The sequence below is a fragment of the Fundulus heteroclitus genome, chromosome 7 (genome assembly GCF_011125445.2).
Source record: "Fundulus heteroclitus isolate FHET01 chromosome 7, MU-UCD_Fhet_4.1, whole genome shotgun sequence".
Taxonomy (NCBI): Eukaryota; Metazoa; Chordata; class Actinopteri; order Cyprinodontiformes; family Fundulidae; genus Fundulus; species Fundulus heteroclitus.
The window spans coordinates 33,817,178-33,830,069 of NC_046367.1; the positions used below are offsets into that span (position 1 = coordinate 33,817,178).

The 12,892-nt window shown below is 38.7% G+C and overlaps 1 protein-coding gene across 1 annotated transcript; it reads left to right on the forward strand.

Moving 5' to 3' along the window:
* Positions 1 to 5,195: 5,195 nt before the first annotated feature.
* On the forward strand, positions 5,196 to 6,454 carry LOC118563746 (olfactory receptor 49-like). Its single transcript, XM_036139535.1, has one exon. The coding sequence runs from the start codon at positions 5,287 to 5,289 to the stop codon at positions 6,238 to 6,240; it is 954 nt and encodes a 317-aa protein (XP_035995428.1). The 5' UTR covers positions 5,196 to 5,286; the 3' UTR covers positions 6,241 to 6,454.
* The last annotated feature ends 6,438 nt before the right edge of the window (positions 6,455 to 12,892 follow it).

The window sequence follows — 12,892 nt, forward strand, 5'->3', positions numbered from 1 at the left end:
CAGTAGGACTCATTTGCTCATTTGCATCCTTTATTGTTGAGAGGTAACAAAATATGGAAATGATCTTGTTGTTCAAAGGTATCAGTCAGAAGCCTGAAACAGCTCGGAAGTTCTTTCAGCTCGTTATTGACTCATCATTTGGACAAAATGTTTTTTTCTTGTGGGATGTCCGACAACTATTTTACACTGCCGTAAGAAGGCCTGCACAAGAGTCCTGTATTTAAATTCTGGGGAAGCATAAAATATCCTGCCCAGAAAGAACTTGTTTCCTGTTTTTACCACCTCCCGTTAAAGTTAAATTTTCTCTTTTTTTCTCTTTTTTGTCTTACTGTTTGTGTCCATTTAACATGAAATAGTTAGTGCATAAATTCTAATAAAGCTTCTTGCATATATAAATCAAGCGGAGCACTAAGACAAAAGCAGTAAGGTTCCACTTGTGAAAGTAAAATCTGTTGGGTCTCTTTTTGGCATTAAAACAACATTGTTATTGCCACATTGCCAGACAGGACACCCACACACAAAAAAATTACATTTTCTCTATATACGTATTGGCCTTCAAGCTGCGGGACAGATTAATTTTCGTTTATTTTCGTTTTAGTATTGTTATGTGTTACATTTTCAGTCACTAAAATCTCCCACAGATCTTTAAACCAATACAAAAGTCATTCATAAATCGAAAATAATTAAATTAGGTTAATATTAAAAACAAGACAAAGAAGGGTCTAGCTGGGTAACAAAGTCCTACTCAAGGTAAATGATGTACGCTTTCTTAAATGTTCTCTCAGATTTTTATTCTCCCTCAGATTTAAGCATGATACATGTGTTTATTTTATTTCCTCAGAAAAGTTCTTGTTTGTTACCTTTTTGGTCTTAATTGTTGGTGCTCTGTGGAAATGACTGTAAAATTTAATGTGAGCAATAAAATCAGGCAGTGAAACAATACTATTAGAGTATTTCAAAACTGTTACTATTTAAGGAGTTAAAGAAAATGCTTCAAACTCAATTTAGACAGCAAACTTACTAAGTTTTAGCCAATGTGTCTCCTCTGCTGACTGAAACTGCATAAATAAAACAGGTTGAATGTTTGGTTCATAATCAAAATCCTTCCTGAGTTACAACTTGAATTTAACAGAATCCAGCAAAATGTAGACTGAGACAGAGGTCAAGTCAATTTCAGTAAAATCTGGGAGAGTTTGAAGAAATGTAAGATGAAAAATATATTGTTTTGCTTCTTTCTAATCTGGGTAAAAGGCAGATTCAGTTACTTTATTGTAACTCACATGTAGGTCTCAAGTCTTTCCACTTAAGTCTTAAGTCAAGTCATAAAAGTCCAAAGTCGAGTCCAAGTCCAAAACTCAAAATTGAGTTTTAAACAAGTAATTTTAACCAAATACATAGTTAAACCACAACATACCTAATACTTTTTAGCATATTTTTAAAATGTTTATGTTTTGTTTCTGGAACAACCACTAAGAGGAGATGAACTTCAAAAATGTCACAATATCAGTGCTGATATTGATTTTTACCATAAATATTAACGAAAAACTAACAATTTAGCCAGTAAACATAGAAAATAATGATATGACTGGATGTCTTTACCACATAAACTTTGTCTCCATGTTAACAAGCCACAACAGTCAAAATCTACTTTTACATTACAGAAATCAAATCATTTATACAACTGTATGATTTGAAAAGATATGATCAACACGCTGCTATCTACCAGGTTGTCTCTTTTCAGCATGGTTTGCAGATCGCAGTGTAATTCCTCTAGTTCAAAAGCCAATTTGTAGTCTTTTTAGACTTGCATCTAGGTGAGAACCCATAAAATTTTGGCTGTATGTTAAAATTTAATTTTGTTCCTTAACAATTGAATTAGTGAGAAAACAAGAAACAGGAATACTTATTGGTTATCCCAAATATTAATAATACAATAGTAGCAATATAAGCTTTAACTCTTCAGTGTTTGTGTAGTTTTAAATGTTCAAAATTAAATGATTTTGAATCTTTGTCCAAAGATGTACGCATTCACATACATTTTCCTTTAAACACATTGTAATCTGTGGAAGCAAATGAAATGAAACACAGTTTTTCTCAATCTGTGTTTACCTTTCTCTTCCACAGATTCATTGGATGTCGTGTTACATCGGCAATTTACGAGAACTAATAATAACGAGTACGGGTGGCCTAGTGCAGGGGTTCCCAAAATGTGGAGCATGCACCCCCAGGGGTGCGCGAGCTGCCGCTAGGAAAAATGTGTTGTGCTATTACACACTGTTTTAAGTTATTTAATGTTTAATAAATAACTCTTGGTATGTTAGGTATTGTCCGGTGAATATCAGCCCAAACAGCTGATATTAGGACAAAAGTTAAGAGGAATGATTCGAGCACTGGCGTTCTTTTAACAGCAAACTCTGCACACATATAGAATAAGGAGTGACAACTTCTCTTCAAGTTCAAGAATTTACTAACAGAAATAAAATGAACATCCATAGAACACAACTATAGAATGCTGTTTATCTGAATTAACACTCTATTTCAATCAACAAATCCTCTCTACGAGGCTACTAAAACTCGACTAAAATTATTAGGCAAAATTAAGATGAAAAGAAGCGGAGGATCTATGTACACACAAAAGAAACAACAGACAAAATAAAATGGTTGAAAACCATCATCAGAATGATTCAGTGAATCCTGGTTCACTGCAGATCTGAGTTAAAGAACCAAAGTTCATCTTAAAGAATTTGGAAGGAGGCTAAATTAACTTAACTAATTTAGAACCACACTTGGTATGTGTTTCAACCCATTCACAATGCAAATCCTGAGTTAAACAACATTATTTGATAAAATAACATTTTAAAGACTGATTTGCTCAGTAACTTTAGGGACGCTTGATTTTATTAATGCGATTATTCCTCTGGGAAGCTAGGGCTCGCTGTAGTGAGCGGTCCTTGCTTACAACTCAGTCTGATTTTCCCTCATGGCTTGATTGTGCAACAAATGTAATGGCGGGCTGACAGTGTTTTCCCCCACAGCATAAAGACGTGTAAATATACATTTCACTTGTAAAAATTGTAATCAAAAACTGTATATTTAATAAATAAATAAAAATGTATTCACACGAAAATCTGTTTATTTAGAAGTCTTCTATGCTTCGAGGAAGTTATCTTCTTCTACGCATTGTGCGCACCCAGCTTGTGGCCTCTACTTCAATCATTCTCGCAAATATGCTCATTTGGCTCAAACCGGGGAAACTGTCAGGTGAGACAGCTAATATCAAATTAGTGATGAAGGAGGAGAGGAACCAAGAGAGAGAGGAATCGGAGGCAACAGAAGAGAGAATTGCAACGGATCTAGGAGAAGAAAATGAGCTGGAATCAGAAAATGTCTCACTGTCTCCTCACTTCACATCGATTACGTCAGTAGAGGGAAAATTAAATTTGGGTTGAAAGTTTTATTTACAAGATTAAATTGAGTGACTCGGTCTCTATCGATTGCACAGTGCCTACAACACAACGTTGTAGGCACTGTGGTGCAGTGACTGAACCGGTGACAAGCACCGCTGCTGCTGGTGGGAAAATTGGTGGTAGACGCGATTTCTTGACTTTGTTCACGCACAGAGCTGCAATACTTTTCACTGTGATTCAGACAGGCGTAGTTGATTTTGCAGTTTTAGCACGTATTCAGACAGGAACAGGGAAACCGGTGGTGGTGGGTGACAGAGCTGAGGTGTGTTGGTATGGGCGTGTTTACCTGCTAAATGTAACTACTGTGATACAACAGGAAATTACTTTTTATTTCTCGCTTTATCTAGCGCTGTTATTGTTACTCTGTGCTGCTCAAAGTGTTATTTTCTCTCTCTTTTCTCATTGGACACAAATCAAATTAAACTTCTTCATGTTTCTATTTTGTGGCGTAAATTGTGAGTCAGACTCAGATTTAGAAGCTGGCAAATGAAATAAGTAAAGTGAGAACACACACAGGTAGATCGTCAGAGTTTAGTCCGTGAATCCACCTGGATGGTCTCTGCTTCAGAGACGTTTCAGGTTGTCTGTGGAGGCTTGACCGATCTCAGTGTTTCTTTTTGTCTCTGGGGGGTGACTGTGTCTGGCAATCAGAAGGTTGTAGGTTCGATTCCAGCTTCCCCTTGCCACATGTCAATGTGCCCCTGGGCAAGGCACTTAACCCCAAATTGCCTTCCGAGCTGTGTCATGGTGTATGGGGAGTGTTGGCCAAGTGGTTAGAGCAGTGCGCTTGCACTCAGAGAAGGATGCAAGTACCCGGTTTGATTCCCTGCACTCTGGGTCCCTGAGCAAGACCCTTAACCCCAGAATGCTTCCTGGGCGCCGCACATGGCAGCCCACTGCTCCCCAAGGGTGATGGGTTAAAAGCAGAGAACAAATTTCCTTGTAATGTATGTTTCAATGACAATAAAGATGATATTACTATTACTACTCCAAGCAGAGTCACTGATGGACCTGAAAACCCACGGGATCATGTTGTGTGTAACTTTATTGCAATTTAATTAAAATTATGTTCTAATTTGATTTCCATAACCTCAGTTATGATGGTTGTTTTGTTGTAACTGCAACTGCAACCTTTTTTTGTTATGTGTGTTGTGGTTATTTGAGCATGATTAAACATGCCACCTTTAATATAGCTATAAAAAAGCTTGTTGCCTTTTTTTAATCTTTTTTGAAGATTGGGACACAGAAGGGGGTGCCCGGCTAAAAAAAGATTAGGGACCGCTGGCCTAGTGATTAGAGTTGCAAAGATGGTTATCCCATGATTGTAAAAATAATTACAACCATGGAGCAGCAATTGGGTTATCTTGCGACCACTAACAGCATGGTTGGGTTGCTAAGGTTCTATTTACTGTTTATGCCCATAAACTTTTAAGGTTAATCAAGCTGAAGTGCATGACATACAGAAACCTGGTATTTGTCAGAGAAACAGCTTTCACCCTCATCAATCCAGACAGAAACTCGATGGGACCGTCTTGATGGATCTTTTTTTTTTTTTTACTACTCTGTACCAAGTCACCAATCTTGCTGAAAAATAAATAACAAACAACAAACAAAAAATAAATAACAAACACTGACTAAATCTAAAACACCTGATAGGCTGTTTAAATCTCTTGTGAAATACGTCATCGGAGGATTAGTATTAGTCCCACAAAGGAAGATGAGCACAAAGCTTCATGACATAGATGGAAAGGCTCAGAGCAACGCCATAAACTCAGAAATGAGGCAGTCTAAGGTCAACTAGAAGTCTTTTTGACAGAAAATGTTAATCTGGGCTGTTATGATGGATAATGTTTCGGTGATTACCATGTTTACTCTTTCAGGGTTAAGTGGGACAGTCAGCCTCAGAGTTACTCTCTTTGTGCTCACTTTGCTGTGTTACTGTGTGATTTGGCTGGTGAATCTGATCATTATTGTGATGATAATCGTGGATAAAAGCCTCCATGAACCAATGTACATCTTCCTCTGCAATCTGTGCATCAATGGACTCTACGGGACAACAGGATTTTATCCCAAATTCCTCCACGATCTCCTGTCGACCACACATTTAATCTCTGTTCCTGGATGTTTTCTGCAGGGTTTTGTGTTGCACTCTTCAATCTGTGCTGATTTCTCCTTGCTCGCTTTAATGTCTTACGACAGATACATGGCTATATGTCGACCTCTGGTGTACCACTCCATGATGACTAAAAGAAAGATTTGTTTTTATGTGCTTTTGTCTTGGATTATTCCTTTTTGCGTTATATTCATTGGCACAGGGACAACAGCCACATCAAGGTTATGTGGCTCCCACATACCAAAGATCTATTGTGTGAACTGGTTAATTTCTAACCTTGCTTGCTCTCCCCCCATGGCTCAGGTCATTTATCCAGCTTTTAGTTACACTTTTTATTTTCTCCACGCAGTTTTCATTGTTTGGTCTTATGCTTATCTGATCAAAACCTGCCAAACATCAAAAGAGAACAAACATAAGTTCATGCAGACGTGTTTGCCACATTTACTCACTTTGATAGTGTTCCTTGGATCTGTGGCGTTTGATTTGCTGTATATGCGGTTTGGCTCAAAGGAGTTGTCGGAACATTTGCAGAATTTCATGGCAATAGAGTTTCTCGTTGTTCCACCGATCATCAACCCCCTGATATATGGTTTCAGACTCACACAGTTAAGAAAAAGAGTCTCACGTTTCATATGCGGCAGGAGTTCAGGTTTTAGGTAAATGGGAAAAACAAATCTAGCAAATCTGTGGCATTAGATAGAAAGTGGAACAGCTTGTTTTGCATATTTTACATTCATGAAATTAATGTAATTTGCTTTATTTCTTTTTTATTATAGTCTAGTATATTTTACAGTTTATTGTCCATCACCTTCTGAGATGGTAATTGTTCTTTAGTTTCTACAAGATGATTAAAGGCATGGACTAGTGTAGCAAATCTGGGGTGTGTGTGTGTGTGTGTTTTTTTTTTAATAACTTGCGTCTCAATTAATATACTGGAAACTATTAATATCATTAAAAAGCATCAAGCAATTATTTCACTAAATTGTTTAGATTTTTTCACTATTATAGTGTGGTTGTCTAAAGAAATGTTGTCACTTAAAAGTTATCCAGTCATGCTTTGAACCTCTTCTAAATTTGTGCATTTTCTCCTCTTGTGTATTATCAGCACCTTGTTGCTCAACATGTTGAGATTTTTATCTGTCTGAAAGAACAGCCACAACCAGAATTGAAACAACCAGCAGACGCATAAAAATTATTCAGGAAAAATTCAAAAATCCACTTGAATAAATAAACATCCACAAGGGAAATTATTGAATGCATCTGTATGTTTTCATGAGCTACTGTGCAAACAGCTTAGGGAAAAAGTAAGAGCACATCCTTTAATTTTCAGGTTTTATATGCTAGGATGTACAAACGTACGTTTGGTCTCTCAGCTTGTCTATAAAAAGCAACCTCCAATTAAAAAATGGCAGCTTTCATTGCAACGTAAAAATGTGTACTGTTTGTCACAAATGGGAAAATCTTCTTGAGATTATCTAATGAGGGTTTATTCATTTAAATCTTATCTGCTTGACAATAAATTAAGCTTTTTATAAGAAGGGGCCCCTAAAGTTGCAACATTTCAAAGGTGATTTGTTTTGCATGCAGTTAAATCTTCTTTCTAGAACATACAAAAGTGGCCCATACATGACCTTAAATCTGATAGTTGTAGGAAATAATGATAACTGATTCCCAAGTTACTTATTGAATAAAAGGAAACAGTGATTCCATCAAGTTCCTGCACTTTATTGAGAACCAGGGCAGAAATAGAGTAATCCCACCCCTGTCTAGGCCACAGCCTGCGCTCTTGTCTGCTCCCAGTCCTGGACTCACACTCTGCTATATCGGCTGACCAGAGCAGACGTAATGCAAACATCTCAAACCCAAAAATTTACGGTTTCAAGCAGAAAATATGCAAGCGTTGACCTTGATTAACAGGGGTAGAGTGAAACCGTCTTCTCCCCGAGTGCAGCTGCTTATATGTTTTCAAAGACGATAGGTCCGAGTTGATTTTAGGACCTTCAGCTTTAATAATTTAATTTAATAATTCCTCTCCTGGGTTGCAAAGATAATGTATTATCTATGTTCTCAATCTTCATTAGTAATAATCATGGTATGGACCTTTAAAAGTTTGTGCGCTGGAACACTTAACAATAATCAGCATGAATGCTTCATGAATCAGTTTCATCACACAAGATCATAGTTTTAGCATTAACCTTAAATTTTGGGTTCAATTAATTAAGTACAGGCTGTTTTAGATTCCTATGTACACATTATTTTAGTTTACCATAGACTTGGTAATCTAAGCCTTATAGTCAAGTTTGTATACTCTCACTTCCACCCCTCTTAGGTATCCTACTTGAAACGGCGCTTGTGGATAATCCATCCATCCAAAGTTACCAATCTCTTATAGGCAGGTTGAACCTTCTCCAATGGAATACGCAGCTTTTTCTAAAAAAAATGTAGTAAAAACCATCGGCAGGTTCCAGGGAGCTTCAGCTCTCGGCCAAACTGAGCCAGAAGACCCTGTTTTGAATCTAAAAGTTACCTTTACTATCTGTGATTGCAGGCCACACATGGTAAGGTCCACACCTCACCACTACTTTGCTTCACTTCAGTTTACTCTGCAGTCAATAATTTGAATACATTTGCTCATTCATTGTGTTTTCTTTTGTTTATTAAATTAGCTTTTTTTCAGCACACCGTACAATGTTTATATGGAGTGCACACATATCAACACTGCAAGGCTAACTTTCTGTTAATGTTTTGTATTAATACTTTTTTCTTCGTTTGAGTTACCTGGGTGTTTGGCTTCCTCTTCCCGGTTGGCAAAAAAAAGGCGTGGCCTAAGTCTGAAGGACCTGATGTACAGTTGACAACCTTATTGGACTGAACCATGTGTGTCATTGCCGGAGTGGTGTTTAGGGTTAATTTCATTGTTTTGCATTATCTTGTTGTGTGGCAGCCATTTTGTTTCCCCCCTGTGTGTCATGTGGTTTAGCTAAACCAGTATATAAGTCCCATGATGTGTGAGTTCAGCAGGTCTGTTTGTCTGTTGTTTTTTTGAAGTTTGGTTAGTTATGATTAGCTGTCCAGTTTATTAAGTTGACCAGTTTTAATTGCTTGCCTGTTTATGTTTTGGATTTCTTATTTTTTTCATATTTTTTGGGGTAAATAAAATACCAACTTTTTGAACTAAACACCTGAGTTCTTTTTGCTTTACTGCTTGGTCCCTGACACCATCTAATTTTGAAAGAGCTTTAGTGCCAATCAGATCTCTTGTTCATCCCATATAAAAGCATAACATATTGCATTAAACATTGATCTTGATGTGACTCTGGAATAAACAGTTTTAAGTCTTCATCATACAAATAATTCAATTACCAACATTATTTGCCGTCTCATTATGACTGCCATGACAGAAATTAAAACCTGATCATGTAGGTTGGTGAAATAGAAAAGTTAAAATAAAATAACCCAATAGTAATATCACTACATGGTAAGAAGTCAAGGATGCATAATAAACCTTTTAGCCGTAGTCAGAGCTACTGGCAAATACTGTATATAAGGCGCACTTAAAATCCTCAATTCTTCTCAAAAATTAAAGGTGCGCCTTATAATCCAGTGTGCCTTATATATGATTAGACTGAGCTGCTCCAAGCAGGCGGTCGCAGCATCACAGTCCCTCTCTGTTCTCACTGACAGATGGGAGCCTGCGGGAAAAGAAATTGCTCCAGGTGTTCAGAAAGCTATTTGCACATTTCACCATCCATTCTGCTGCTTCGTCTCACTGGCAGAAATGTGGGAATCGTAGGAATTGGCTACAAGAAATGTAGGCAACAGTACGCTCGACTATGAAGGATAAAATGTCCGCGGAGGGTCAGCGTGGAGTCCACCAAGCTCACAGTGTGCGCACAGTACACCCAAGTATGTGGGAGCCTTTAGGCAGCCCACGCTCAGAGCATGCGCTAGTGACAATAAACATAGTAAGTTTAATCAATACAAAAGTTGCGTTTATTTTGGCCTTATGTTAGAAACAAGGCAGTGTAGTCCAACTACTCTGTCCTCCCAGCAGAGACGGATAGCTCTCCCTCTCAGGAGAGAGCTGTGCTTCACGATCTCACATGAAGTCGGACAGGCAGTGGTGTAGTCCTGGGTATACACGGGTATACGGCGTATAACCACTTATTTTTCTGTCAGAATTACGTATACCCACTTTTGGAGCGATATTTGTGTCTTTTGTTTGAGCGCGCAGTGAGACAGGTTTTCAGCGTTTAAACATCACGTGCGCGCGCTCAAAACTGATAAACTCTTCTCAAACCACTATGCTCGCTCGCGCTCGATTCCGTGTCTGCCCGTGACCTGCTACTTCCACGCTCAACACCAGCTGTGCGCTCCCTGGATTCTGTCTGTGCACTCGTGACTTCAAAAACTGTCCACCTCACCAGCCAATCACAGACAGGTTTCTTTCCATCCAATCAGAGTAGGGCTTGCAAATACTGCATTTAGATGGATCAAATGAAAATGCTGCAGCTTTTGGCAGAAATTACTAAACATAACGGTGGGATTAAAGAAAAAACAACAACCAATAAACAGTTTAATACTTTAGCCTAAAATATTTAGTTTAAAATACTTCCTTGAGTTATTAAGTGAGGTGTGAAAAATCTTTGTCTCTTTTCTTTCCAGCTTCTGGGTGATTATGCAAAAGTTTCTTGTGATCATAATCATCATCATTGTCATCATTATTTAAAGAGCACTTTAACATGGGGTAAAACAAAATAACATCTAATAAAATGACTTGGGTAAAGACTCAACAGTTTAAAACAACAACAACAATAATAATAAGCTGTTTAAATCCTCAAAAACAAACAGAAGTTCTTTAAACTGAACTCTAAGACAGGCAACAGGCAACCAGTGAAGGGAGGCCAGGATGGCGTAATGTGCTTTATTTTATGTTTTTCCATTAAAAGGCGTGCAGCAGCGTTTGAACCACCTGCAGACACTTGAGTGAGGACTGACCGAGAGATAAGATAATTAAACTAATCCAGCCATGGTGAAATGAAGGCTTAAAGTAGTGTTTCCATATTTTTGCCTTGAAATAATAGGTTTTACCTTTGCTTTGTTCCTTACATGATAAAAATGACTTAACTGAGGTCCCTTTTTGACTGTCCGGTTTAATATCACCGTCCATTTTAAAATCGAGGGGCTAAACATTCATTGTCAGGTTGTCTAAATCAACAGGATCAACGGTTCTTTGGGTGTTTCAGCTGGTATATTTGACAATTCATGATTTGCAAAGACAAAGGAGTTTTGATGTTCTCCTCGTCATTAACTTTATCTCTTTCTATAGATTCTCTTTCTCATTCAATTTAGGACTTTCCATATGCCTTATCATCTAAGTCTATATTAAAAAACCTACAGTAAAGTAATGAAATGTTGATTCTGGATGTAGAGTAGGAATTCCTTTAATATAAACCAAAGAAAATTTTACATTACCTGCCAGAAGCTGGATAAAATCTTTAAAAAGGAGACAACAGTATTTTCACACCCCACGTGGTAGCTCAAGGAAATATTTTATTCTAAATGTTTCAGGCTAAATATTTTAGGCTAAAATGAGTAAACACTACTGATGGATTTTTGGGTAAACTAAATAGAGCAGTGTTACATGTCATTGTTTCTAAAACAGCATTTTTCTGAGCGGCGTCAAAAAGGGCAAACAATAAGAGTATACCCACTTCTCCAGGGACCACTACACCACTGCAGCCAGCCACAGACCAGCTGCAAGGGGCAGACAACAGCTAACAATGTCAAGTTACTTTTCTGTAACCAATGCAGTCACGTCCGCATTAGCTATTGCAAACAGCACAGCAGCAGCTGGACCAAGCTTTACTGCCACTAACGTTGGGAAATCAGACGGTCTGCGAACAACATTTGGAGCCAATGCCACACTCCATGCGGAGGTGCTCTGTTGTCTGAACACAGAGCGTCGGAGCGGGTGGCTGGAGACCTAGACGGATTGCCTGAGCCGAAGACTGGAGACGAAGGCAGAGTGTCGGAGCAGGAGACTGGAGATCAGGGCTGGAGTGCCTGAGCCGAAGACTGGGAGCCGAGGCCGAGCAAATGACAGGAGCCGAGGCAGAGCCGATGACAGGAACCGAACTGGAACAGAGCTTCAAGCTGTGACTGAGCAAAAACAGAGCTGACACCGGATTACTTGCTGAGACTGCACATGAGTTGAACACTACGGACCGGCAACGAGAACAGACTGAGGTGGGTGTATATATAGTGGTGTGAGCAGGTGGAAACATTTCCAGGATAATTGCAGCCTGACAGGTGAAGCCAATCAAGGCTGCGCAGGGAAGGGAGAGAGGCACGGAGGCTCAGAATGCAGCTTACAAGCTGCATCCTGACACATTTCAGGAGCATAAACTTACTTGCCAATTAAACTTGCCAATGCCACGACTTTTCAATCTGCTGGCCCAAAGTGGCCTGCTATCAGATTAAAAAGAGAGACTGTTTAATTTTGCAACAGTGCAGCCTTGCCAGTGGCCTTCAGGGGAGCTAAGCCTGGAAGTTGCAGGTCTAGCGCCCCTAGTGGCTAAAGGTTACACAGTCAGAGACACAGAGCCCCATGTTCTTACATAAGGAGGTTGTCCAGTATCCACTCAGACAGTGGTGGTCCACTCCTGACCACTACAGCTTGTCCTTCATGAGTCCATGAGTCTTGAATGGATGGAGTTGAAAGCACTGGAAAAATGAAAGAGCATGAGCTCCACAATCATCTTTCCAAATGGCCACTGACAAGTAGCGTGGTTGAATTGCTATGGCCCTATTTCCTGCTCATGTCTATAAACCTTCAAGGCCTCTGCCTGAGCAAATCAACGTTTAGTGCATTTCATGGTGTCTGTCAGATAAAAAGCTTTTACAATACAGGCAGGAGCTTTGGTCCAAGGAAGACATATCTGAGTCACCAGAAAGTAAGAGGTCTACTTTACTTGCAGCACATGACTGTGGCACTTATTTCTTTAATAAACAACACGATTGAACAAAAAACAACATGCTTAACATCCACTTAACTGAATGCAAACAGTAAAGGTCTACAATTACTACATAACAGTCACTATACTTGATGGGAAGACACGGTTACCGTCTTGATGGATTTTTTTTTTTTTTGTGCTACTCTGTCCCAAGTCACCAATCTTGCTGAAAAATAAATAACAAACACTGACGACTGAACAATTGCAAATCTAAAATACCTGATAGGCTGTTTAAATCTCTTGTGAAATACATCACCGGAGGACGTATTAGTCCTACAAAAGAAGATGAGCACAAA

Bases quoted from the DNA above. Each gene is read 5' to 3' on its own strand.
- LOC118563746 (XM_036139535.1), top strand. From the start codon at position 5,287: ATGTTAATCTGGGCTGTTATGATGGATAATGTTTCGGTGATTACCATG.